This window comes from Paramisgurnus dabryanus, chromosome 23 (assembly GCF_030506205.2).
Source record: "Paramisgurnus dabryanus chromosome 23, PD_genome_1.1, whole genome shotgun sequence".
NCBI classification, from domain to species: domain Eukaryota; kingdom Metazoa; phylum Chordata; class Actinopteri; order Cypriniformes; family Cobitidae; genus Paramisgurnus; species Paramisgurnus dabryanus.
Window position 1 is genome coordinate 9,079,078 of NC_133359.1, and position 27,056 is coordinate 9,106,133.

Consider the following 27,056-nt stretch of genomic DNA (forward strand, 5'->3'; position numbering starts at 1 on the left):
AACTCAACACTTAACAGTTTTTTTCAACAGGGTTTCGAAGGACTCTAAATGATCCCAAACGAGGCATAAGGGTCTTATCTAGCAAAACGATTGTCATTTTTGACAAGAAAAATAACAAATATACACTTTTAAACCACAACTTCTCGTCTAAATCCGGTCCAGCGCGACCTAACGTAAATGCGTAGTGACGTAGGGAGGTCACGTGTTACATATATAAAACGCACATTTGCGGACCATTGTAAACAAAAAACTGACACAAAGACATTAATTAGTATCAGTTGACATACAACAACGTAGGAACAGTCCTCATTCTCAACACTTGTAAACACTGGGGAGGAGTTTTGCGTTCGTCCTCTGTGACCTCTTGACGTCATGATGTATTGCGTGGGGTCATGTTCGCGCATCACGACCGGATTTAAACGAGAAGTTGTGCTTTAAAAGTGTATATTTGTTATTTTTATTGTCAAAAAATTTCTGGAATGAAATCTGGAGCTACAAAATGTATAGTATGTGGAAAATAATGTGTAAACCACGTAAACACATTATATTATACCAAATACACAAAATAAGTTTTATTGCAACTAGGTGCTCTTTTAATTCCAGGACATTCTTTCACTGTCATTCTCCTCCTCCCAGACAGCAGAAGATAGCTTCCAGTATTAATGCAGCCACGAAAAAGCAGAATTCCAGACAGTAAAATCATGGTGTTGTTTGTGAAGCTGCCAATTTTGGCTGATGTTTGTTGCAATTGCTTTTTAACTATTTTCTCGTTCTTGAACTTTTGACACTTTCCCATAAATGTAAACAAATAAGCTTTATATCTTTGACCAGGCCAGGGCTCTTCAGCTGGTGGCTCTTAGCTCAAATTTGAGTCAATTAACAGTTCTATGCAACCTTCTGATTGATTTTGATGATCAAGTAGTATTTAGACACAGATTTTTATTGAAGTTATCTACAATTACAGTGATATACTTTTTCAAAAAAATAACAAAACTTTTAAAGTAGAATGCATAGGAATAGATGATTTAATTCTCATTTTCTGATGCTAAACTGATGTGTCTATTTTGTTCAGGATCTATATTGCTCGTGAAATGAGGTAACAGAACACCTGCAGATGTTCTGTTCACCAATGCAAACTTATCTAAAAATTTACTGGATTTATTTATTCTCTACTTCAAATACTTTCAGAACAAGGAAAGGATTATTTTATAACTGAATAAGAAGCTTAAAGCAAGACGTTTATATTTTATTTTTTATTTTTGTATTATGTATATTTCAGCTCTATTCTTTCTGTTTAAGATAGGGGCTTAAGCCGATCTCGCAAATGTTCATCTTCTGCTTTTTGTTTAAAAACAGTATTAAAATACATCATTGATCATTTTATATTAAGTGTAACTTATTTAATTTGCTTCCAGCCAGACCTCTAAGGCCAGGCCGTAATGAATTTGAATTAAATATCCCTTATTAGCTTAACGTTAATTAGCACAGTAATAATGTTTAGCATAGTTTTTCATGTTAGACTTCGATAACTACACTGAAACATTTTTGCACCCAAGTTTTCATTCGAAGAATCTGGCCTTCTAATAAATTTAATTAAAGAGAATGATTTATATCCTTTGAGCCTTCATAATCACACATTATGCTTTCCTGATCTAAAAGTTATCCACAGCAGAATTTACAATGGAGATTGCAAACTGTTTTGCATTTCTGAATGGCATTGTATTATGAGTGGTTTACTGCGATGCTTATGAAGGTTAATTTGCTTCTCCCCATCAGCAGTATTTTTTATCAAAAGCATCAGATTTGATTTCCCTTGTGGATGCTTTTCAAAAATCATTTTGGTCTCTTCTGCATCTTTTTGTGGCTCTGTAATATTTTATTAAACTCAAAACATAACCGTGAAATTGAATTCCACAGGCATCGATTCAAGGGTTTAACCTTCTCTGTGCATCAAAACTTAGACACTGAAGGTTAAGTGTATAAAGAGCCATTTGAAAAGACCAAAACTCTTGATACTTAAGTGAAATATTTTAGATATGACCTTGAGGGTAAAGTTTAAACCGTTGACCAATATCTTTAACGTAAGCCAATGAGCCATCCAAGACACTTTTCTCAGATAAACAGGCAAAACATGCAAAAGGTTCTTTTGAAAGCAATTTTGGCATGCCAGAAAAATAATTTGGACTTTTAAAGCAAATTAAAATCTGTTATACACAGATGCACCTGCAATAAGTTTTTTATTAAAAAAGATATATCAGAGGGTTATTCAAGCAGGAATACATTTTGTTCTGCTCAACACCAGAGAAGACTTTTGAAAAATGGTAATAACCACACAGATCTGGGGCACCATTGACTTCCATAGTGTTATTTTTTCCTACTATGGAAGTCAATGGTGCCCCAGATCTTAGATTATCTGCTACATTTTTCAAAACCTCTTTCCTTGTATTCAATAGAACAAAGAAATAATTAAAGGTTTGAGAATGAGTAAATGATGACAACATTTAAATGTTCAGGCGAACTTTCCCTTTAATGATCCCAAGACTAAAGCAAACAGACATATTTTAATTAAAGGAAAACACCACCGTTTTTCAATATTTTGCTATGTTCTTACCTCAACTTAGATTAATTAATACATACCTATCTTTACAATGCATGCACTTTTAATTTTTGTACAGCGCCTCATGAATGTGTTAGCATTTAGCCTAGCCCCATTCATTCCTATGGCTCCAAACAAAAGTTTTATATTGTGCCACCATACTTACTCGTGTAACTACTCATTAAACAGTCTTTAAATACAGAAAACATGGAAGTGTTTGGTGGCTTCTAAATTCATCCCTGTTTGGATCCTAAGGAATGAATGGGGCTAGGCTAAATGCTTATATTGACGAGGCGCTGTACAAAGATTAAAAGTGCATGCATTGAAAAAAGATAGGTATGTATTAATTTATCTAAGTTGAGGTAAGAACATAGTAAAATATTGAAAAATTGTGGTGTTTTCCTTTAATATATTTTAATAAAACAGATTGTCTTATTTTCCCCATTGTGATGTATATCCAAGTAAAACTGCTTCTGAAATAAAAAAAAAAGAGGTAGGGTGGGACTTGCATTCGTCCATTGAGAATTGATTGGATAGTTGGGTCATGTTGCTATTTGCTAATCGCTTCGATCTTTTTCCAGGCTCTGCCCACCCGCCATACCCCATTTCGAGGAGGGGAGGAAATTTGTGTTTTTGATTAAAGATTATACTGGGAATAATATTTTTTTTAAATAATTAAGCTTACATATAAGTCATTTGTAAACATTAGCACAACATTCCAAAAATACGTTTTTAATTTCATTGTGACTTTAAAGTGTGATTCTAACCTAGTGTTGGCATTTAGGCTATAATCTGCTACATGTGGATGTAGGAAATAACACATAAGCTCTTTGCCCACTTATGCACAAACACATTTGTTTCACAGACATGTTCGGCAATGTCAACACATCCATGACATTTGTACTTACAAGCCTGCAGTCGGTAGCTGTGTCAGTACCTGATTTGCCAGCCGGCGAGTGGCATTTGTATTGCGGCCTGGTTCTCTGCTTCGCTGTTGTGATGAATTCTGATGAGCGAAGCCTCTTGGGCTCCACCTGACAGCCTGGCCTTTTGGCTGAGTAGAAATCAATCACACCATCAATCGCCACCAGAAGCCATTACCCAACTTTTCATGCTGGCAGGCTTTACCTTCCTTCTTTGTTTTTGGTACTTGGTCTTGTTTCACTTTTAGAGGAGCACACCGGTTGGATATATTGGATCAATAGCTTTGGGCAAAACTGGATCTGCAGGTTGCATATGTATGACCACAGCTTGAGGTGTTCGCTTGCTTTAATTGGTCCTGCATCATCCGTGTAGCTGCAGGCAAAGATTAATGATTAACTCTTGCTTTTGTAACTTTTAGAAAGTTTATATTTTCATTGGTAGTTGTATGACGGAATATCCAAGAAATTTATACAGTGAAAGTGAATGGTGACCACAGCTGTCCCTAGTTTTAATTAATATTTTTTTGTTGTCATGCGTGCTCCTATATAGCTCAATGGTTGAGAATAGCATTAGCAGCGCAAAAAGTCATGAGTGGACTGTTTCTTGATATTTTGGCATTGGATTGTAAAGTGTGTGATTTTAAAAACCTGTCCTACATCACTCTTTGTTCTTTTCCTCCTCTAACAGATCCCTCAGATCAGCTATGCATCCACAGCACCAGAACTGAGCGATAATACCCGGTACGACTTTTTCTCCCGGGTTGTGCCGCCTGACTCTTACCAGGCTCAGGCCATGCTGGACATCGTGACTGCCATGGGCTGGAACTATGTCTCCACATTAGCATCCGAAGGGAATTACGGAGAAAGCGGCGTGGAGGCTTTTGTCCAGATCTCCAGAGAATCCGGTGAGCTTTTAAAGAACATCTTATTTCTTCGAATTCAGTAAGCGAAGCAGATGCATTTTTTCTCCTAAGCCGGTGGGACGTAGCTTTGAGTTGAATGGGTTATTTTTACACCTTTGTAGCATTTTTTGCCACAGTTTGTAACATTTGTAGCAAGTTTTCTTGTATAGGTCATAATACACTGTAGCTTTACGTGACCTTTTTTGACTTATATACTGTTTTTGCTTTTTTAAATTTAAAACTTATATATATTTGGGCACTATTTTACCACCGTAATGGTAATGCACTAATTCACCGCAGTGATGCAGTGGTTATAGAATGTGTGGGAGGCTCATGCGCATGCACCCATTGATGCATATATGTAGGCTTATATATGCATCCATATATTTTAAACTATAAAAATGTAAACGAGGATCAGATATACATTTCTTAAAGGAAAACACCACTGTTTGTAATATTTTACTATGTTCTTACCTCAACTTAGACAAATTAATACATACATATCTTTTTTCAATGCGTGCACTTTATTGCACAGCGTGAATGTGTTAGCATTTAGCCTAGCCCCATTCATTCCTTAGGATCCAAACAGGGATGAATTTAGAAGCCACCGAACACTTCCATGTTTTCCTTATTTAGAGACTGTTACATGAGTAGTTACACGAGTAAGTATGGTGGCACAAAATAAACGTGGCGTGTTGCAAACTACAATAAGTGCTCTTCCGCCATACAATATAGTTCTCATATTTAGACCCTTAAAAACGTTTTATTTTGTGCCACAATACTTACTCGTGTAACTACTCATGTAACAGTCTTTAAATAGGGAAAACATGGAAGTGTTTGGTGGCTTCTAAATTCATCCCTGTTTGGATCCTAAGGAATGAATGGGGCTAGGCTAAATGCTAACACATTCACGACGCGCTGTACAAAGATTAAAAGTCCACACATTGAATAAAGATAGGTATGTATAAATTAGTCTAAGTTGAGGTAAGAACATAGTAAAATATTGAAAAACAGTGGTGTTTTCCTTTAACAAACCTATGTGTTCATAGGTGCTCGTCACAACGTCAAGCAATGCTTAGGTTACTTAACAACGGCAGAGTGCCGAAGCGCTTAAAAAAAAGGGGGACGTGGTGCCGTCACGTTTTCAGCATGGTTTTAGATGCGAAATGTGAAGCAACATGTGCTTGGTCATTTTGGTGGGTGCTCGAGGCCGAGCCCCAGAGCACCCACGTGATCGCCACCTATGTGTGCGTGTTTATTGTAGCACACACTTTAAGATGCTGAAATATTTCTAGGTCATCGTTAGATATTAACAATGACAACTCTGTCATACAAAAGGTCAGATGGTCGTTTTTTAGTTGAAGCACACAAGATCATCAATTGAACATCACAGGAGGTTTTGCAAATACATGGAGTTTGTGCCAACTTGAGTGCATTATGCCATTTAAGCAAAATAAGTTTTTTTGCCACAAAAATGGTATAGAAATTAGAAAATATATGACCCTGTATGAAATTCGGGCAAGTATTGTAATCTAATGATGAAATGAGGAGCATCAAAGTTTGATTTCAATCATTGATTTCAATATTTGTCATGACCTTACTCAGTTAATATTAAATGTATGTTCTTTACATTATGTAGGATAAATCAATAATGACTTCACCTGGGTTTTCACAGACTGGGTTACAAATAAAAAAATGAATGTCTTTTTTTACTAGTAGTCTCATGCTTTTAGGACCCCATTGTGTAAATGTGAGCACCAGTATGTTAATGTGCTCATAATTGTAGTGTCAATTATATAACAATTTTCTCATTTGTTTTTGCACCTTCATGCCAGCAAATGGTCTAGGTGGACCATGTAGAGATTTGTGTTATGAGAGTATGTTAACATAGTGCTCTTTTTGGTGTTGTGTCCCCTTTAATAGGTTTACACTTCAGTTCTTTGATTAAAACAAATTTGAAAAACAAGCAAGCACCAAGTCCATCATAGTGATTGGTGGTACAGTACAAAGCTTTTCTGAGAGTTGCTGTACACAAAGCATCGCCGAGACTGAATTGCATGCCTCGACAGTGAGTTGGAAAGGAAATTTGCCGTCTCAAAGGATGAAAGGTCAAGTAGTTTTAAAAAGTACTTTTTTGTAAGGACACATCCAAAAACTTCAAACCTTATTTTGTATTCTGTCAGCTCACGCCCATCAAATTCAAGCTGAGCTTATCAGCAAGTTTCAGATACAGTAAATGAATAGTCGTGGACACAATAAACATCGACTTTAGGTTTTCCATTATTATTTTGATTTGCCTCGATGACAGATAAGGATGGGGGATAAATGGGGGTGGGATCGTAAAATCAGCTTGGGTCGCCAGCACACGAGAAGCAGCTAGAATCTCTGCGCATCATTTTTTTCTTTCATCACATCTGAAATTGAAGTAACTCATTAATCCACATTTGCATCACTTCTGTTCTGCTTTGGACCCGTACTGTAATTCACATCATCACACATCACATGGGTGTTAATGGCCCACATTTTCCCACCCACCGAACCCTGCAATAATACAGAGCATCTCTGTTCGCACACGTCTAGAAGAAGCCACAATTACACCAGAGCTTATCTGTAAAGAAAAGGGGGATGGAAAAGAATGGGCCTTGATATAGCAGAAGGATGTAATTACAGGAACAGGTGGAGTAATGGACTCACCGCATCGCCCCAGACGAGCATCATAAGGACATGGTGGTTAACTAGTGCCGCATGATTGATTTATTATTGTAGTTTATCTCGCTCCCGCTCATGTAGACGTGGACATGCCACATTAATTATGTTGTAATTAGGAAAATACAATTACGAGATGAGGCACATGTTAGTGATTAAAATCGTTCCTTTGAGATCATCAAATGTGTTTGTCCCTGTGTGTGTGTGTAGGTGTTAGTGAAACAATACATCGATATACATTCATACATTGATTAAATGATGTATTAATGCAATTTATTTAGATTATAATGTTTATATTTGATAGATTTTGCATCTTTTTTTGACACTCACATCTTCACATAATACCTGTCTACACATTTTTTATCAAAGTCCATGTATTCCTGTTTAAAGTTTGCTTTGAAACGATATCCATTGTGAAATGCGATATACACATGACTGCCTGTGCCATCAAATATTAGCGGTTCACCCGTCCCGCCGGCATCCAGGACTCGGTTTCATGGTACATATTTACATAGCCTATTTACATTAGGGTAAATAACACCAGAGTCCTTTTACAGTAGTTTATAGCAAACTACTAAACACTAGTTTATATGACAATTAAATTACCTTCATTAATATATCATATCTACACGTATCAACTATTACACTAAACTAGCGTTACTGTGTAAAAGTGATGTATAAAATGTTAAAGGTCACGTTCTTTTACATTTTTTAAACCCTAGTTAGTGTGTAATGTTGCTATAATAGCATAAATAATACCTGTAAAATGAAAAAGCTTAAAGTTCACTGCCATGCGAAATATTTTCTTTAACAGGATACGCCTTTTAAAGCCTACAGCAATTGGCCGGTTTGGACTACAGCCCTTTACTTCCTGCTTTAATGACGTCAGTAGAACAGTTTTTTTTTATTAAACTCCGCCCACAGGAATACGTCAGTCATCAGCTAAGCTAACAGCAAGCTAAGCTGCTGTCGAATCACAACACACTAAACAAACTACACAATCAGAGCTCGTTACGTATTTTTGACTTAATACGCGTTTTTTTACACGTGAAACATGAACACATGTTATATTGCGCACTGTTAACACAATGAAAGCTTCAAAAACACAGAAAGAACGGGACCTTTAACAACAGGTCCTTGAATTCTTGCCTGGCTGCCAAACCTCTCCGCTCAGTTGTGATCCATGCTCGTCATCTTTCCTCATCTTAAGCAAACCAAAACATTTTATTTTAGACAATTTATCTGTTTCAAAAATCAGTTTAGCCACTAGCCAGACCGATAGATAAATAAATAGCGTAACAGCGAAACAGCGCATGCTTCCGATGAAACCGTCTATAAAACAATCTTGCTATTACCAGTGTATTTTTTAAAGAGCCAACTATGTTCCGATTCACGATTTTTCATTTCCTTTGGTGTGTAAATGTGCATTAGTACATGTTAACGATATGCAAAAGATACAAACCCCAAGGTAAACACTTTAAATCACAGCCTAAGTTAACTTCTGTTAGCATTACATTGTGAGCGAATCTTTCAAACATAGTAAGGAGCGTCACATTTCCAGCTGATGTCCGAGGTATTCGGGCCAATCACAACTTTCAGATTAGCTGGCCAATAAGGGACACAGTGCTTTTCAGATTGATGAGTTTTGTAAAAAAAAAAAACGATTGAGGAAGGCAGGATGTCTGAAGCTAGAAAAATGTACGGTATGTGGAAAATACAACCTGATCTCAAATCTTTTTTATCCATGTCATTTTCACGGATATCCAAATTTTTCCGTGTCCATACCACAGACTTTTTTTTCATGTCAGTTTCACGTATCGGTTACTCTTTTTTCTTATTTTTAAACCATTATCGCTTGGGTTTGGGGTTAGATTCGGGGTTTGGGTTAGGTCACTTTAACTATTGGTTTATACTATATTTTTTCCGGAATTTTAAACAGTTGTCGCCTGACGTTAGGGTTAAAGTTGTGTTTGGGTTAGAATGTCATTTTAAGTATCTGAAAGTTGTTCTAACCCCAAACCCAAGCAAAAATCGTAATAAAATAGGAAAAACAATTGAGTAACCAACACGTGAAACTGACATGGAAAAGAAAGTACGTGGTACGGACACGGAAAAATGCGGAGATCCGTGACAATGACACGGATAAATGAGCAAAATATTCTGTGACTTTAACATGGAAATTTGTGAGATCAGGCTCGGAAAATAATGTGTTTTTAACCATTAACCACTCAAATACCAAATTATATTAAACCAAATACACAAAATAATGTTGTTTTTTGGCAATGAAATAGGTGCACTTTAATCTCTTTAATCCAAACCTTTTTTAACCTTTTTTAAAAACTTTGCTAACCATTATGCATTTTAACATATTGTTCAGTAACCCAGCAATGCCTGGTTTTTGACTGTGGTTGCAGTCGTGCTCGGTTGGAGTCGGTATTTTCATCAATAGCTTCATTGTTGGCCTAATGCTCAAACAGCCTTTGTGCTTCATATCAAAGGATAATATCAAATACAGCAATAGTTACTAATGGAGTGTTATGTAGACACAGTTCGAAGGTTCTGTTTCCTTTGTAACAGCCAATTACAGAGACAAAAACATTTGTTCTCGTATTCAAAGTGGCTGTGGGCATTTTTCCCCTCAAAACCCGAACATAAATCAACTCGACGTCACGCTGAAAAATTCACAATGTTTTCCATGCAAATCAGCTTTAGATACGATCTACAATCTCCTCCCTTAAAAAACAAAACTGTCTCCAGAACAGTAATAACAGGCAGTTAATTATACTCTTGAATAAACAAGCAGTAACCAGATGCTATTAATTTTCATCTCTCGGACTGATTGGCATGCAATGGAGCCTTGCAGTGTGGCAAAGTGACCCTTTTCATCATTCGAAACCCTGCCACATCATTACCGTGCAGTTCAGAAGGCTCCTCTCACTAGTACTGCAATACAGTCTTTATTTAAATGGTGCGTAAGCAACGATAATCATGAAAAATGACGGCAATATACAATTTGCTGCTTTAGATAAAATAACAGTTTTATGGAAGCCGAAAACAAACATTCGTTTTTTACCTCGGGAAACAACCACGCGCCCGTTCATGTTGTGTTTGCAGTTATGAGTTATTTAAAACTGTGCAATCTGTCTCTCTGAAACGTCTCATCAGTCGGTGGAATCTTGTTACGTGATTTCGAAAACTATGTGAAACTGTGTGTGACCGTCTCCTTCTGGTTATGTGTTATACGGTAGATTTAACAGACTGCCTCTGTATCCGTACAGCGGAGTGCATGTTTACGAGAAGACAGCCGATCGGTGTCTCTATGTTTGGCTTTGGTCGTATTCCCTGTTTGGAAAATGTTCAAATCTTTGGTGCTTGTCTTTTAGCAGGCATGTTTTTTTTTCAAATCAAAATAATGGAAGTTGAGAAGAAGGGCAGCTTGCTTGTAGCAGTGTTACATTAAAGGAAAAGTTCACCAAAGAAATGAAAATTCTGTGTAATAAAATGTGAATGGGGACTGTGGCTGTCAAGAATCAAAAAAACGAAATCATAAATATATCATAAAGCGGACCAAGCGACTCATGCCTCAAGGCAGATGATAGTTTTATTTTTTTATTTTTTTGTCTCCTGTGAGTTCTTAGCTGCTCTGAATGAGTTTAACTCGACAAAACATTAAATTATTTTAAGGACCAGTGTGTAGATTTTTAGACTGTGAATTGCAACCAACGACTCAGTAAATAGCTCACCGCTTCTTTTCGAAATGCATAGTGATGCTACAGTAGTTGCCACAGGACAAACACGTCATCTTCTGAGTCAACTAGGACTGTCAAGAAGGCACATTCAATCTTAGCTGATCCATGCCACCCATTGTACGGCTGTTTTATTTTTTTGCCGTCAGGTCGTAGATTCAAAGTGCCTAAATGCAGGACACAAACATTCTTTTGTCCCCGCTGCTATAGGTGGTCTTAACAAGTTAATGTGAGTTGCGGACTTCTGTGTTGTATGTATTTAATTTATTTCTGTTGATTGTGTGGTTGTTGTTTTGTGTAATGTGTATTGTAGCCTGCTGCACAACAAATTGCCCCTCGGGGATAAGAAAGTTTCTTGAACTTGAACTTGAACGTACACTTAAAAAAATGCAGCTTTAAGTTAGAACAACTTGGTTTTGCAAGTCAATTAAGCGTACTATTTTAAGTTTTGACCTGTAAATTGTAAACTCTTTACTTGAAGTGGTGTTCATAAGACTGACATGACACCTTCATAATCATGACATGACACGTGTCATAAACATGAAGGAGATTTCATGCATGTTTATGACAACTGTCATTAAGTGCAATTTGTTGAATTATGTCATATTTAATGCAAAGATGACATTGTTTGAGACGTCTTTGACAACTTGACATTAACCAATACATTATAACTTATCATGACAACTTGACATTACCAAGACAACGTAACTGACCACTTTTTACCAGTGATACAAACTGAATTTGTCATTAAGTGTTAATACTCTGTCAAATAGTTTTATGACAGCGTCATAAATATTTTTCTTGACCTCAACTACAGTGGTACAAATATAATTTGTCATTAAAATGTCATTAAGTGTAATATTCTAATATTAGTTTTATAACAGCGTCATGAATATTCTTCAGTTTGTGTTTAATAAATATAATCAATAATCAAATAATAATAATAATAATAATATTTAAAATTAATAAAATTATAATTTCATTGCATTTGGAGAACGATTCACCTAAAATTGAATGAAAACAGTACAATAATCGGTTAAGCAATGCCCCGTTGGGTCCACATCGCTGGATATTAATTTATTAAATGTTTTGTTAGATTTTCTTCTATGTTAGAAACTTTCAGAACACAACTTTCTGTGTATGTCAAGTTGTCATAACAAAGACATAATTAAACAAATGTCACTTAATGACACCTTCATGTTTATGATTATGAAGTTGTCTTATGAACACCCCTTCAAGTAAAGTGTTACCATAATGGACATAATTTTTTAAAACTATAGTTGAAGTTGTAGAACTTAATTAACTTCATTTATAAGATAAAGTAGCATAAAAATATATGTTGATTTGCCTAAAATGCTGCATTTTTTACAGTAGTGGCAAAATGTGCTCTGTAGTTTCTACATTTTGGGCTACTGTAGAAACATGATGGCGACTTTCACGTAAGAGGACCCACACTGTATGTTGTAGGGTTGTGTCGACAGACGCTAGTATTGTGTATCAGCGATCGGCAGACATATTGCCAATAGCGTAGCCTACTAATATGACGATAGTTGGCAATAGTTATTATAATTATCATCATAGTTTCACATTATCATTTCTTCGTATGGTTTGTGGGCTTCACTTTACGCGAGAGCTTATAACCTGGACTTGTAATGTGCGCGTCTTGAACTCCTGCTCGGACCTGAATGCGCACGCAACGGACTCCTTCTCGCACTTGAACTTGAAATACGCGCGGCTCTGCCATTTCCTTGCACTAGAGAGGTTGTTAGGCACGCAAGGGTTTAAAACCAGTGAGTTTGTTGTTCCCGCTCCCTGGCATGCAGGAGATTTCACACAGGATTAATGGCATCAGTTTTAAGAAGCTTGTTCACCAATCAAGTGGCTTGTCATAAATGAGTATAAAATGAATAAACAAAAAAACTATTGTCCCGCCCCTCGATACTGTCATGTATCAGGGATCTCACAGGCTGACAATAGGACGATTTCTAAAATGGGGCATGTTGCCCAACACTAGTATGTAGTTAAAAACGACTCATTCTAAGGTTTTAAAAACGAATACAGTTCAATATTTAAGGTCTTTATACACCACTGATAATATAGTTGTGCATATTATATTGCATTTCTGTCAAGATATCCTTTTAAAGGTCACAAAATGTACCTTTAGACATTTTTTTCATTTTTATATATTGATTCATCGATGTCGACATTCTATTGCGTTAAAAATTGCTAGCTCGCAAATCAAACTTTTTGTCAAAATGTTCTTGATTTTTTTAGGTAGCTTAGTTATCCCAATCCCCCTCAAATAAACCAAATTATTCTAGTTAAAAGCTGTTAAGTCTTCAAAAGTGGAATTTTAAGGCACAAGCTCAGTTCCACTTTCTTTCATAACATCTCTCCTCCAGCAGTGTGCTACTGTTCCCATTGAGCGCGGCAGGCCATCCCGTGATCATCAAAAATACGGCGGCTGACTGTCTGGCTTCTCTTTGCTGAACTTGCTATTGTGCCAGTCTCATAATCAATTACTTGCACCTGCAGCATCACTACAGGTAATTGAGACTGGAGTCTGTTATTCAAATTCTCTCCCGCAGGTTCTCAGTAGACATTTTTCCCTCATGTTAAAGATGCTTAATGAGCCCGTGACAGTGGCGGGGAGTCTGGGTTCTGTTCAAGGAAACGCCAACTCTGACATCTCTGCACGTCGGCTTTTACCGTGGAAATCTTCACACGGGATACAAAGTCACTGACCTCATTGCTTCGGAGAGGCTGTCGTGGATTAAGATGAATTTGCATATTGTTAAAATGAGATGAAATTCAGAACCACCCTATCCAGAACCACCTCAGATGAACCTTTATTCGCTCTCCAGTATAAGAATTATTACCAGGCGTATTGGAGAAAATTGTGAAATTAATGATTATTAATGGTCTCGTTATCTAACTGGAATCTATAGCCCTTATCATAACCTTTGAAGGTTTTAAGTAGATTTATTAGTTAAAACTGCACCTGCTCTGCCCATCATAAAACAGATTGATGAGGCAACCAGTGTCATCTGCCAGAGCCAATGAACTTCTTTCAAGCTAAGATTGCCAGAAAATCTGTATTTAAACCTTTCTCACTTTCCAGGTGTGTACCAAAGCTCAACACACTGTATCTGAAGCCAACACACTAACCACAAGACCAAGGGCCTGACCTTGGTTTGCTAGTTTTAACACATGCACTTTTAATTAAATTAATTTTAAGTAACTTAGTTTTGGTAAACCATTCTCTGAAAGCATGTGAAAAAATAGGTAATTGAAATTTGGCTCCCCTTGTGATGTCAGAAGGGGATAATGCCGCCCCTTAATCTGCACTTTCCAACCACAGCACTACCATTTAGTGCAGAGATCAGCTCATTTGCATTTAAAAGGACAAACCCAAGTACAGCACATTTTTGCTCACAATGCAATTTTAACATGATGCTATAATAAATTATATTTATGGTATTTTGAGCTTAAACTTCATATATGTACTCTAGGGACACCAAAGGTTTATTTGACATCTTAAAAAAGTCTTGTGAAATGTCCTCTTTAAATGGCACCACTACAATTGTATATGGTTATTGAGACACGTGTTCCTAGAGTGTTACAAATCTTAATTTCCCTGTGAACCAGAAGTCGTGATCAACTTTACTTCCTTCTTGTGACATATTTCCAAGTGAAACAGAATATCACGCGAGGAAAAAGTGGGCATGGTTTGTGTTTTCTATTGTGCTTTCATTGAATATAGAAAAGTAGGCGTATCATTTTAGAAATAGAACTGGCATCAGACATGTGGCGTTCACACCAGCCGCGGTAGAGGCGGCAAAAACGCGCTATTCGCGTCATGGAAGGGGCTTCACAATCGCATCTTTGCATTTACTTAATGCTGGGTTCACACCAAATGTGGTTGAGGCATCAAATTCGGGTCTTACGCGTAGTTGAACATTTTGAGTGTAATAGCTTCATTCGTGCATGAATGCCACGCATGAAATTCTAGTCATTGAGACATTCACGCGGAAATTTGCTTCTGCGACTCCGCTTGCTTCCTGTAATCACGTCACTAGAGCAAGCTCCTGATTTGTTAAAGCGGCACGTTTTTTTTCCAAAGTTCAGATTTTTTAACTCTCATGTTTCTTGTGGCAACGCTCAATTCACAGCATTTGCGCAAACGAGGCGAAATCGCGTCTACCGCGCCTCGCTAAAAGCCTCATTCGCACTGCGAGACCTCCAGACGCGTCTTAACATTGACTTAACATTGAAATCACTCGCGCTTGCCGCCTCTTCCGCATCTGGTGTGAATGCCACATGACAGTTGGAGGGGGCGGAGTTAACAAATGGTCCCGCCCAAGCCGCCTAGCTGACATCATCAGAGAATGATTGTCACAAGAAGGCCGAAGTACATTTTCAGACTTTGATTTCAGTTTATGAGGGCACATAAATAAAAAAATGACTTTGATGGATAAATTGTTTATAATAAACACTGCAATATTACATTAAAAATAAGTATTGTCAGTTTTGATTCTTAAAATCTGGATCTTTCTAACTGTCAAGCACGCTGACCTTGACTGCTGGATTAGATTGAATCAATATTATCGATCGGACATACTGTATTCGGACCGACAGATAGGGCACAGCAATGTAACAAATTTCAGATCTCAAAATTGCTGTCCATATCTGGGGAGCCAAAACTACAAGAGTATTATGCTGTGTGCACTGGAATGATTTATCTCTATTGATCAGAAAACTCTGTGGTAGACATAATGAGATTACATGTCAATATAAGAGTGTTTTGTCATTCATCATGTTTTGTACTTGGCACTTGACGCCATGTAGAAAACATAAGCATATAAGTATACATAAGTATAGCAGAAGGCATGGGGTCATATTGAATATTTATAATATAATATACCAGGTGTCATATCATAAGCAACCGAATGCCCATGTGGGAAAACAAAAACACTGAACAAACGTTTTTTTTTTGGCGGATGCCAGTTCATGATTTCCAAACTAAGATACTTGTAAGCAAATAACTCAGTACAGTAGTATGCTTTCTACTCCCTCTGGATCCAAAAATTCACATTTAACTAAAAGCTGCTTTTAAATATACACACAACAAACCTTTGCCAGCATGCATGTCTAAAGTAGATCTCTTGAGCTGTTGTTCCACTTCAGTGGCATCAATTGTGGCAGACTGTAGAGTTGCGGGAACAGTCTGAGAATGAGGTCAAAATGTCACAGCTGAGGTAAATTGCCAAACCAAATGCATGTTGTACTGTGAGAAAAGCGAATGTGGTGAGTTTCACAGATCTTGATGTGCTCACAGTTGAGGGATTCAAAATCCAGCTTTGTTTTTGGACACTATTGGCTGTATCTTACACCCGGTGCAATGTGATACCAGGTGTGTTTTTTGCTACTCTCTGAAAAAAAATGCTCGGTTATTTTAACCCAAAAAAGGGACAAACCCAACCCACTGGGTTGTAGTTAAAGGCAAGGCAAGGCAGGTTTATTTGTATAGCACATTTCCTACACAGAAGTCATTCAAAGTGCTTTACTCAGAAAATGAGAAATCAATATAATGAGAAAAAAAAGTATGTAGAATTTAAAATATAAAATAAAATAAATGTGAATTTAATAAAAACAGTTTAGTCTACCTAAACTAAGCAGGGTTGTTTTAACCCAACATGCTGGGTTGTTTTAACCCATTGTTGGGTCAATTATAAACAAAGATGTAGTTTCAGCCCGACACATTTATCATTTTCACATCCAGCGCCTGGATTTTTTTCTTTTTTTGAGTAACACCATGGTCAATTTTTGGTTATTCTGCTTTTACAAAAAAATACCTCCTCTGTCAAACTGAGATAATGATATTAACCGAATGCTCTTGTCAACATATTATACATTTAGCAAATACTTTCACTTCAAATTCACTCAATCCTAGCCCTGGACCATTCAGAAATCTTGTTTTGTTGACAGAATTCATTAAACGCCACAGTGATTTTTCAGCAAAAAGGTCAAAGTGCACGGAAAACGAATGTGAAATGATCGTGGATCACATTCAAAGTTGTGTCCCATGTGAGTACTTGGACCTGAATACAAGCTGAATGCGGCTGCCACATGCATCACAGCGCCCCCTAATGTGTGGTTCAGTTTCTTCATTTTTCATAATTTGCAATGTTTCTAGTTGCATCTTTAGGGTTTCTGCAACTGTTTGTCTTGCAACACTAATGTGACACTATTGTCTTGTCCAAAAAAGTGGGTTTTTTTGTAGGTTTTTGCCATAAAAAGCTTGCATGCACTAATGTTGGATTCACACCAAACGCGGTAGAGGCGGCAAAAACGTGCTTTTCGCACATGATTGGACGCTTGAATATTTTGAGTTCACTCGCTGCATTCATGAAATTCTAGTCATTCGAGACATTCACGTGGGAAATTCGCATCATGGGAGGGGTTTCTGCAACTTCGCTCGCTTCTTTTAATCATATCACTACTAGAGCAAGCTCCTGATTGGTCCTGATTCGATTTTCCACCAAACGCTCAATTTGCGTCACTTGCATGAACTAGACTCACGAATGAGACGGGTTCCAGTCTACCGCTAAACGCCTCATTCATGCCACGAGACCTCCTTTACATTGACTTAACATTGAAATCACTCGCGCTTGATGCCTCTACTGCGGCTGGTGTGAACGCAGCATTAGAGGGTTTTGCAGTGAAAGACAGTCAAATTGGTTAAATACTAATGAAAGGACTAAAGTGACGTTTGTACAAAAAATTAAGGCATTTTAATTACAACCTAATAAACTAATTACTAAACCTAAATATAAGTGCTTGATAAAAATTATAATTTACAAGAAAACATGTCAGACGCAGAGGGTTTTGAATCTATACTCTTCATATGTTTTTTGTAGTTAAACCATGGTTAATTTTCATATGGGATTGACACATAATCACAGTGTTTAAATTTTTTTTAATTCAAAAATATGCACATCATCTTTAAAATAGATTGTTGTATTTTAACAATGAAATATATTATGTACTATACTGTATAATCCCATGGCAGATATCTGCCACAAACTGTCATTGTGCAGACGTTTCTCAGTAAGTCAAAAAATATACCTTACATAGCATTCACAGTCACACACTGATATATAGGTCTTTCTCTTTTGGATTGGGATTAAATTGTTATGATATATTCTAGCAGTGAATGTGGTTTGAGGTGACTCCTATGAGAAAGAAATTGAATTCCATACTCCCGTCCACCCTGCACTGAATCCCATTATTCGAGTAAGACAGAGTGGCCAGTTTTGTAGTCCTGTGGTTTTGATCCTAGTAAATAGCAGGCTGGGATCTGAAGCTGCAGTGCTTGTTATCGTGAATCTTCGGGGTGTTGACGATTTTGCGTCAGATTCTCATCGACTATGTGAGGGTCTCCGGTTTGGAGCAATTAACGCCAGCTGCCTGTTACAGTTTTCGGTTACATAATTGGACGTTTATTTCTGTTATATCTGTTCTATAGCAGAAAATTATGAATTATGGATAATCCTTAGAAACAAGACGTTGACAGGGAGTGGAAGAATGATGGGAAATCCAGAACAAACAGAAAGTCCTTTTTTTCACATTGTCTGATAAAGTGGTCCCTAGTACACCTTTGCATCTTAAGAGTTCATATTTGTACCTCATTTGATACCAAATGTTTACATATCTCTACCTAAATAAGACATATTAGGACCCTCTTAAAGGTTGCTAGCCTAGTGACAGCTTGGGAATTTTTTTACACATTTTTCTGACCTTGCACATCATGTTCTCTATAGTGCTTCAAAAGGACTCAAGTTTAATCCATACATAATTTTTGTATAGTTTCGAAAGCCTTTATGTTTCTTTATTTTCATAAACAAACTTTTTGACTGAACTTACAGCTTTTTTAAATGAGAGAATATTTGCTGACCTTTCCCCGCGTTAGACTGCTGTGTGCACATTATTATCTTTGTTTAAATACAATACGAGGCAATGTACAGCAAACAATACATCTCTGATACCTGCAGCGTCTTAATGGTCATAACACAAGTTGATTAAGTCCACAGGCTTCCGCTCACTGTTCTGCGGCACATAGGGATCTTTTAATAAGCCATTCATAAGTCCTATAGTTTCAATGTGCTGCTACAGCACTCGCTTTAAAAAACATTCATTTGTTTCCACCATCAAATGAGCTGCAAGAGATCACACCTGTCTGTTTGCTCTACTGGAAGTTATTTTTAGGTTTAAAAGGGACCCCTTTGGGCTCCACATTATTACTGCAGGACTGCAATCCTCTGGAAAACTATATAATCTTATTATAAAACTTTTGTAAGTAGAACAAAGGCATAAATTGTCACGCTGACTATCCTGGTGCTGTGAAGTTTTATTTGCATGTAGCACAAATGTCCATTTTTCACATTGCCAAAAAAAGTGGTCGCTAAAATAGTATACCAAAAATAGATTTGCAATGGTGTGGTAGTCAGTGCACATGATGTGAGCTACTGTATGGTGCTCATATAGAGGACATGTGTTTGAATTATGCCAGGGTTAAAGGAAAACACCACCTTTTTTTATGTTCTTATAACTATAATAATAATTTTGTATAAACTTTGCGCTATCTATCATCGTTTGCCAGACGTTCTACAACATCTGCTTCAGTTTGTGTTTATTAACCCTTTAGTTTCACTTAATCACGCAGCTATTACGTAAGCCCCGACGCTTTGATTGTCACGACCCCCCGGCACCATCCACCCACCCAACCCTACCACCTTATCTAACAAATTTTCTGCGGGAAACCCTGCTATTATATTTCTAAAATAGGAAATATCCCAATATATCACCCAGGGGTTACAGTGTATTAATGTATCGCAACATATTTGCATCACAACACTCGTATTGTGATACATACTGTGAAGCCCAAATCATATTTAAAAAGAGTGTCTGGAATGAAAATAACTCTGCAGAAGAAAATATGATGCACCATGTGTCAAAAAATTTGATTTATGACCTTGATTTACGACCTAACACCTAGGTGTGAAATTTGTCACCTTATGAGTTGTTTGCTTCCTGTAATAAAATTTTTATGGAGGCAATTGATGTTTATACTCAGGAAGTTGTTCAGGAAATGATGTTTATCCAGGTGTCCTATAGTCTCTGTTGTTTCACGCCTCCCCTCTCATACGTGAGTGTTTAAAGAAATCAGAAGACAGTAAAAAAGACAAGTTAGAAATATGTTTGTCAGAATGTTTTGGTTTTAAGCATAATGTCTGTGATTAAATTAATACACATGATTAAAGAAATAAGAAGACATGATGAAGAATCAATGTCAAATAAAATAAGTTGTAATAGTATTTAGGTTGGTTTTTTAAAAGAGGTACCGGTTAGGAGGTCAATTGAATAAGCTGTTGTCTTCCTGTCTTGAAAGTTGTAATGTAAATCTTTCCTTCCAAGCCCATCATCATCGTCTATCCGGGGTCTCACTCCAAGACCTCTGATACGTCGGTATAGTTCAATAGAATAAAAGTTTAGGATCTCGGGTTAGGTGTTAAGACATTTTCCCTGCAGACATGTAGTCTCTTGTCCCTGCATGATATTTAAATACAACCAATACAGTCTGTACCTTCTTCATCCTGTATGGAAGCAAGGCGCTAGGTCGTTAGATCAATGTTTCAGAACGATGCTAGGGCGTGTAGACTTATGGGGCTACACATACCAAACGGCCCTTGCATGATATTTAAATACAGCCAATACAGTCGTCTTCATCCTGTATGGCTCGTTAGATCAACGTTTCAGAACAATGCTAGGTCCTGCAGACTTGACGACTGCACATAGCAATTGGCCCTTGCTTGATATTTAAATACAACCATACAGACGTCTTCATCCTGTATGGCTCGTTAGATCAACGTTTCAGAACAATGCTAGGGCCTGCAGACTTGATGACTGTACATACTAAACGGTCCTTGCTTGATATTTAAATACAACCAATACAGTCGTCTTCATCCTGTATGGATCGTTAGATCAATGTTTCAGAACAATGCTAGGGCGTGTAGACTTATGGGGCTACACATACCAAACGGTCCTTGCTTGATATTTAAATCATCCCTTTCATAAACACACACACACACACACACACACACACACACACACACACACACACACACACACACACACACATAATTTTCTTGGGAAAAACAACTCTATTGATTTGTAGTGTTTAAATGTAATTTAATTAAAAAGTAGATTTAAGTATAGCATTGCTTATTCTTTTGTGCTTTAGATGTCTACACAAATAAAATTGTATACATATCGCTATAAGTATGTGAGGGTGAAATGTAATGTCATTTGTCTTATACTGTTTAAAATGTTAATATATTAAATGTATGATTAAAAATAAAATTATTCTTTTAACAGTGATGAGTAATTATACTTTTAACTACAGGCTTGTCTAGTTCATTCATTTTCCCATCGGTTTTCATGAAGATATGTTCTTTACATTATAAATGTATAAGTATTTACTAGAGAAGCTTATATTTATAGTTGATAACCTTATTTGTAAAAGGTTTAAAAAAATAACCAAATAAAATATAGGGCGGGTTTTGTGCCATGCAAATATGTGGGGTACGGCCTCCTGAGTATGGTAAGCCCCGCCTCCGTAGTTCAAAAGGCCGGATTCTCATTTGGACCCTTACAGCAGTAACTGATTTTCGCGAGGACATCTCTTTTCTCTCGGTTATTTTAAAGCGGCCTTGTTTTATTTTTCAAACAATGGACTCAGGACTCACCGGTAAGTAATTTTGCTTTATATGTTTATTTATCAAGTTTGATATACCAAGTTATCTTCATTTGTAAAAACAGTCTTATTTTATTTTAACATTTAACAGGCTTTTAAATGTATATGTATACGATGCAGGAATTTTTAAAAAGCAGCCCACATACCATCATTTTGACCAGATCGACCAACTTTGTAAGTGTTTTAAGTATATTTGCAAGGAATTTCCTGAATGATTATATAAATACATTTATATATTATATATGTATATTTTATTCTACACATTTTATTCCAAATTAGTGAATTCTACTTTGATAAATGTTGAAGAGCAAAGCGACACTAGGAACAGCGATCTACAAGGTAATACTGTTTTATTTTAATTATACATTCAGATTTTTTTCTGAAAATGTATTACTTACATTTTACACTTTTATACCAATAGTAAATGCCCCCGCAATAAATGAGGGTTCTCAAGGCGTTAATGAGGGCTGCGAACTGCAAGGTAACTATATTATGTGATCTTTACTTCTCTTTAATCTGTATTATTGAATGCTAAATGTGTATTAATTCTTTTTGAAAAACTTTTCTTTCTGTTTTATATATATATATATATATGTAGATGCAGCATTACTAGTTACACAGCCAGGGTTTGTAACACAGAATACCTCTACAAAATCTTCAAGACTTAGTCTTAGTCGGAAACGAAAGCAGTCCCGTTCTATTACCCGTGATAAAAGGGTATGCCCTGACAATGCACTAGTCTCTGATGTGCAACCTCGGGATACCACCACAGATTTCATTAAAACAGTTGGTAAGTGTGATTATGTAGCTAAATATTCGATGTTTAAATACTGTTGTGTTGTAGTATAATAATCTTACTGTATTTAAAACAGATTTCTATACAGAAAACCTGTTAGGAGCTGGTGATGTCACAAATTCATGGTCTGCAGCGTTGGCAAGTGTCTCAGAAGCTAACGGTGATGCGATAGTGCCGGTAGCTACTACCGTACTGACATCTTCTTTGGACTCGCAGACATCTGCGGCGGTTAATCTGCCACGTGTGGTTGGAGCCCGTGGCGAGGATGAATCTTCTATGATTTTTGAAACATCTCTACCTGCAAATCAGGAACATTTCAATAATGAGTTATTGCTGGAATTGATAGCGCAAGTGAGAAGACTGACTGAAGACGTCGCATCCATAAATTCAAGGTGTACAGCTCAAGAGGCATTGCTGAGAAGCCTGGCAGAAGGCATCGCTGCCATAATTTCATGGGCTAAAGATCAACAGGTGTTAACCAGACTTATATTTGAAGCTCACCAGAAGACTTCTGAAGAACAAAACTTGGTGAACAGAATGCTGCTTGATCGATTGGTGAACATTGAAAAAGTCCAGAGAAAGGAATTCGATCTACAGGGAGGTACGGTAATTCTACTTCAACAAGTTAAAGATGCTGTTTCACACAATAATGGTTTATAGTTGAAATAAGTGTTGTTTTTGCTGGGTTTTTCCTACCATTTTGCGGTGCTGTTTTTAAATGTGTTTTTTAAATATGTTTTGGTTATTTTTGTGATGCTGGTTTTTTTTTTTTTTTACTATTTTGCAATGCTGTTTTTAAATGTGTGTTTTTAAATATGTTTTGGTTATTTTGGTGATGCTGGTTTATAGTTGAAATACGTGTTGTTGATGGGTTTTTATACTATTTTGTGATACTGGTTTATTTTTTTTGGATTGCTAGTTTTATTATGGTTAAGAGAAATTTAAGTGTTTTATCTTTTTGTTTGGCTATATCGGCATTGGCTAACGTTAATTTGTAATGCTATTTTGGGCATAATCAGAGAATATATCTGTGTAATCCTGGAGAAGTTCTAAATATTATTGAAAATGGCTGGTAAAAGAGTGCGTTCAGATGATGATTTACATAGTTGTCCAGAAATACCTAATGTAAGGGCTAGGCATGAGGCTGAGACTGAAATGTTTGCTGCTGCACAAGACCAATTACTTGAAAGGGTAAACGAAATGATTCGGACATATCCACATCAGAGTTTAGAACCTGTGCCTGCGAGGGTAGACCAAACATACGAACAAATAAGTGAAAGGCAAAATGAAATGATTCGGACATATGAACAAAGATTTGAAACAAATTTGTCACAAACAGGTTATGGTGTAGTAAATCCTACCGATAATTCTAATACGGCAGACACCCTTACGGGTCTAAGTCAGAGTGACGTGGACACGCTAGTGCGTGATGGAGGGACAGTAAGTGATTACACAATAGTCCCGAGACCCTATTTTAACGGTCTAGAAATCCACAGAAATCTAAATTTGCGCGAGATCATAACCACAGATTTGGCAGCGTACACTATATTTGTCCAAAATATTCTGTCGGAAATGGTTTCATTCTCTAGAGATATAGGAGGTGAGGGATCCTACATTAATATCAGTCTTAAAGGCCCAAGTCTCAAATCTGACGTTAACACTATACTGTGTCCCGGTAACGACTATGATGAAAATCGTTTTATCGAACAGTTTGAATCGGTTGCACAAAGTAATGAACAGATGTTGGCGGATGACAGTTTGCAACTGCATGTATCAATAGCAAGAAGTATGAATGGAGGGGTTCGTAGGAAGATTACAGATATAGCCCATGATGAAGTGATTAAGAAAAAAAGGATGTGTTTGTTCTCACCTACCAACTTTACAAACAATCTGTGTTTTGCAATATGTTTAGCATACTTTCTTGAACCCCATGCAGAGTATGAGGAGTTAGAACGTATGGCTGTGGATATACAGACTGCTGCAGGTCTAACCCCTCAAGACTGTGTGGGCTTTAATCACATTACAAAGTTTGAGAGTGTGATGAAAGTGAAGATTGTGGTGTTTTACAGGTCAAGTGAGGGTGTGTTAGAGCATCATAAGACACATGATGAGCCCCATAAAAAGACAGTGTTTTTGTACTTGCATGATGCCCATTATCACTTGATAACTCGTATTAAGGCATTTGTTGGATCATCGTATGTCTGCGAGCACTGTTACAAGGGGTACACAAACAGACAGGGTCACGATTGCAAATATACATGTTCTGTATGTAATGACAGTAGGTGTTACAAACATGCTAAAAAGACAATACACTGTCCAGACTGTTTGAGAATTTGTAAATCGCAATATTGCTTTGATGCCCATAAAAAACCCTCTGCTGCTGCATTTGGGAGATCGCCCTGTGATATCACCAAATACTGCGTTAAATGCGGTAGACGGTACCATGTGGCAGCAAGTAAACCTGACCAGGAACATGAATGTCCCGCAGATTGTTGCTACTATTGTGGTGAGGATGTAAGTCACGATGGTGAACATGAATGTTTCATACATCCTATATCTGTTGAAGAGGTTGAGGATTGCTACATATTTTATGACTTTGAAACCCGTTGTGATAATGGTAAGCATGTTGCTAATTATGTCTGTGCCATGACCTTTAGCGGTGAGAAATTTGAAAGTGCAGGTGAAGGGTGTGTAGAGAACTTCGTTCGCAGATTCCGACAGCCAAGATATAAAAACCACACATTTGTGGCTCACAATGGGGCAGGTTTTGACAACTTCTTAGTCCTAGAGTATTTCTGCAGGGAGGGTCTCAAACTTAACATTATCATGCAAGGCTGTAGATTGACCTTCATGTACGATGAGACTTACAAACAACGATTCATTGACTCGTTCAGTTTTATGCCTATGGCATTGTCAAAGACACCTGCAGCCTTTAATTTGACCAGTACAGAGAAGGGTTACTTCCCCCATCTCTTCAATACATTGCAGAATCAAAACTATGTAGGACCATATCCCACAAAAAACTACTACGGCTATGCCACAATGACTGATAGTGCCAGGCTAAAGTTTGATCAATGGTATGACACACTTGAAGGGAAGGTTTTTGACTTCAGAAAAGAGATTGGATTGTACTGTATGAACGATGTTGTCTTACTTCGGGATGCATGTATTAAGTACAGGAAAGAGTTCATTGCATGTACAGAGATAGACCCCTTCAGATTTACGACTTTAGCATCATGTTGTATGGGTGTGTTCAAAACACACTTTCTAAAACCTGCTACTATAGCTCTGACCCATAACAATGCATACATACATCAGCACAAGACATTCTCGAATGCTTCGATTGAGTGGCTTGAATATGTGAAAAAGACACGTGATGTCGACATGCATCATGCTCTGAATCACGGTGAGATGAAAATTGGTAATCTCTTCCTCGATGGATTTTATGTCCAAAGCAATGGTGTGCAGAAAGGTTTGGAATATGCGGGATGCTGGTTCCACGGGTGTAAGTCTTGTTTTAAACCTGACAGCATAAATGAACAGTCCAAAATACCACATGGAGCCCTCTATCGTGCGTTTATCGACAGAAATGAGGTTTTGAAAAAATCCTACAATATTGACCTGGAGGTGATGTGGGAGTGTCAGTGGCGAAAGCTTAAACAGACCGACCCGGATGTGATGAGTTTTATGTCTACCTATTCTGCACCAGAAAGACTGAAACCACGTGATGCTCTGTTTGGTGGCCGTACAAATGCTTACAAGCTGTACCACAAAGCTGCAGAGGGGGAGAGAATTAGCTATGTTGATTTCACAAGTCTATATCCTTTTGTGCAGTCTCGAAAACCCTACCCCATTGGCCATCCTGAAATAATCTTCAAGGACTTTCAAGACCTTGAAAATTATTTCGGGCTTGTTAAGGCTACAGTCCTTCCTCCCAGAAAGTTGCTCCATCCTGTGTTACCATACAGGAGTTGTGGTAAGCTGATGTTTCCTTTATGTCGTACCTGTGTGGATGAGCAATGCAAAATCATGCCTTGTACACACACAGATGAGGAAAGAGCAATTTCTGGGACATGGGTGAGCCTTGAATTGTTAAAGGCCATTGAAAAGGGCTATGTAGTCGTGAAAATTGATGAGGTGTGGCATTTTCCTCAAACGTCTGACAAACTGTTTTGCGACTATGTGAAAACATTTTTACAGTTTAAACAGCAGGCCTCTGGTTATCCGTCACATGTAATCACAAAGGCAGATAAACAGGCATACATTGATGACTATTACCAGAAAGAGGATATTCAGCTCGATCCTGAAAAGATCTGCAATAATCCCGCCCGTCGCTCGATCAACAAATTGTTGCTTAATTCGTTGTGGGGGAGATTCTCTCTCAGAGAGAACATGCCTAATTGCAAGCTTTTGAAAAAAGCTCAAGATTTTTCTCAGTACATCTTTGGATGTCAGTACGAAGTAACATTTTTCAGGTTTGTGTCTGACACAATTGCATTGGTGCAATACAAACATGCAGAGGGGTCCTCTTACGAGACCCGAGATGTTAATGTGTTTATCGGTGCATTCAC

At 37.3% G+C, this 27,056-nt stretch overlaps 2 protein-coding genes across 5 annotated transcripts in view; both read left to right on the top strand.

Annotated features, from left to right (window-relative positions):
- grm8b (glutamate receptor, metabotropic 8b) overlaps positions 1-27,056 on the top strand; it is a 192,303-nt gene that overhangs the window by 46,007 nt on the left and 119,240 nt on the right. For all 4 annotated transcript variants that reach the window (XM_073813231.1, XM_073813232.1, XM_073813233.1 and 1 more), the window contains exon 3: positions 4,208-4,424. In XM_073813231.1, the coding sequence (XP_073669332.1) occupies positions 4,208-4,424 (217 nt within the window). The remainder of the gene's footprint in view (positions 1-4,207; positions 4,425-27,056) is intronic.
- LOC135785526 (uncharacterized) lies at positions 19,983-25,277 on the top strand. The gene is made up of 6 exons (XM_073813389.1): positions 19,983-20,081; positions 21,755-21,863; positions 21,969-22,028; positions 22,111-22,170; positions 22,288-22,479; positions 22,562-25,277. The coding sequence occupies exons 1-6, from the start codon at positions 19,983-19,985 to the stop codon at positions 23,143-23,145; spliced, it is 1,104 nt and encodes a 367-aa protein (XP_073669490.1). The 3' UTR covers positions 23,146-25,277.

Excerpts from the sequence above, each read along its gene's own strand:
- LOC135785526 (XM_073813389.1), top strand. The coding sequence starts at position 19,983 with ATGGAGGCAATTGATGTTTATACTCAGGAAGTTGTTCAGGAAATGATG. Across the intron at positions 20,082-21,754 it reads TCACGCCTCCCCTCTCATAC|TCTTATTTTATTTTAACATT; the intron begins GTGAGTGTTTAA and ends TTGTAAAAACAG. Across the intron at positions 22,171-22,287 it reads TGAGGGCTGCGAACTGCAAG|ATGCAGCATTACTAGTTACA; the intron begins GTAACTATATTA and ends ATATATATGTAG.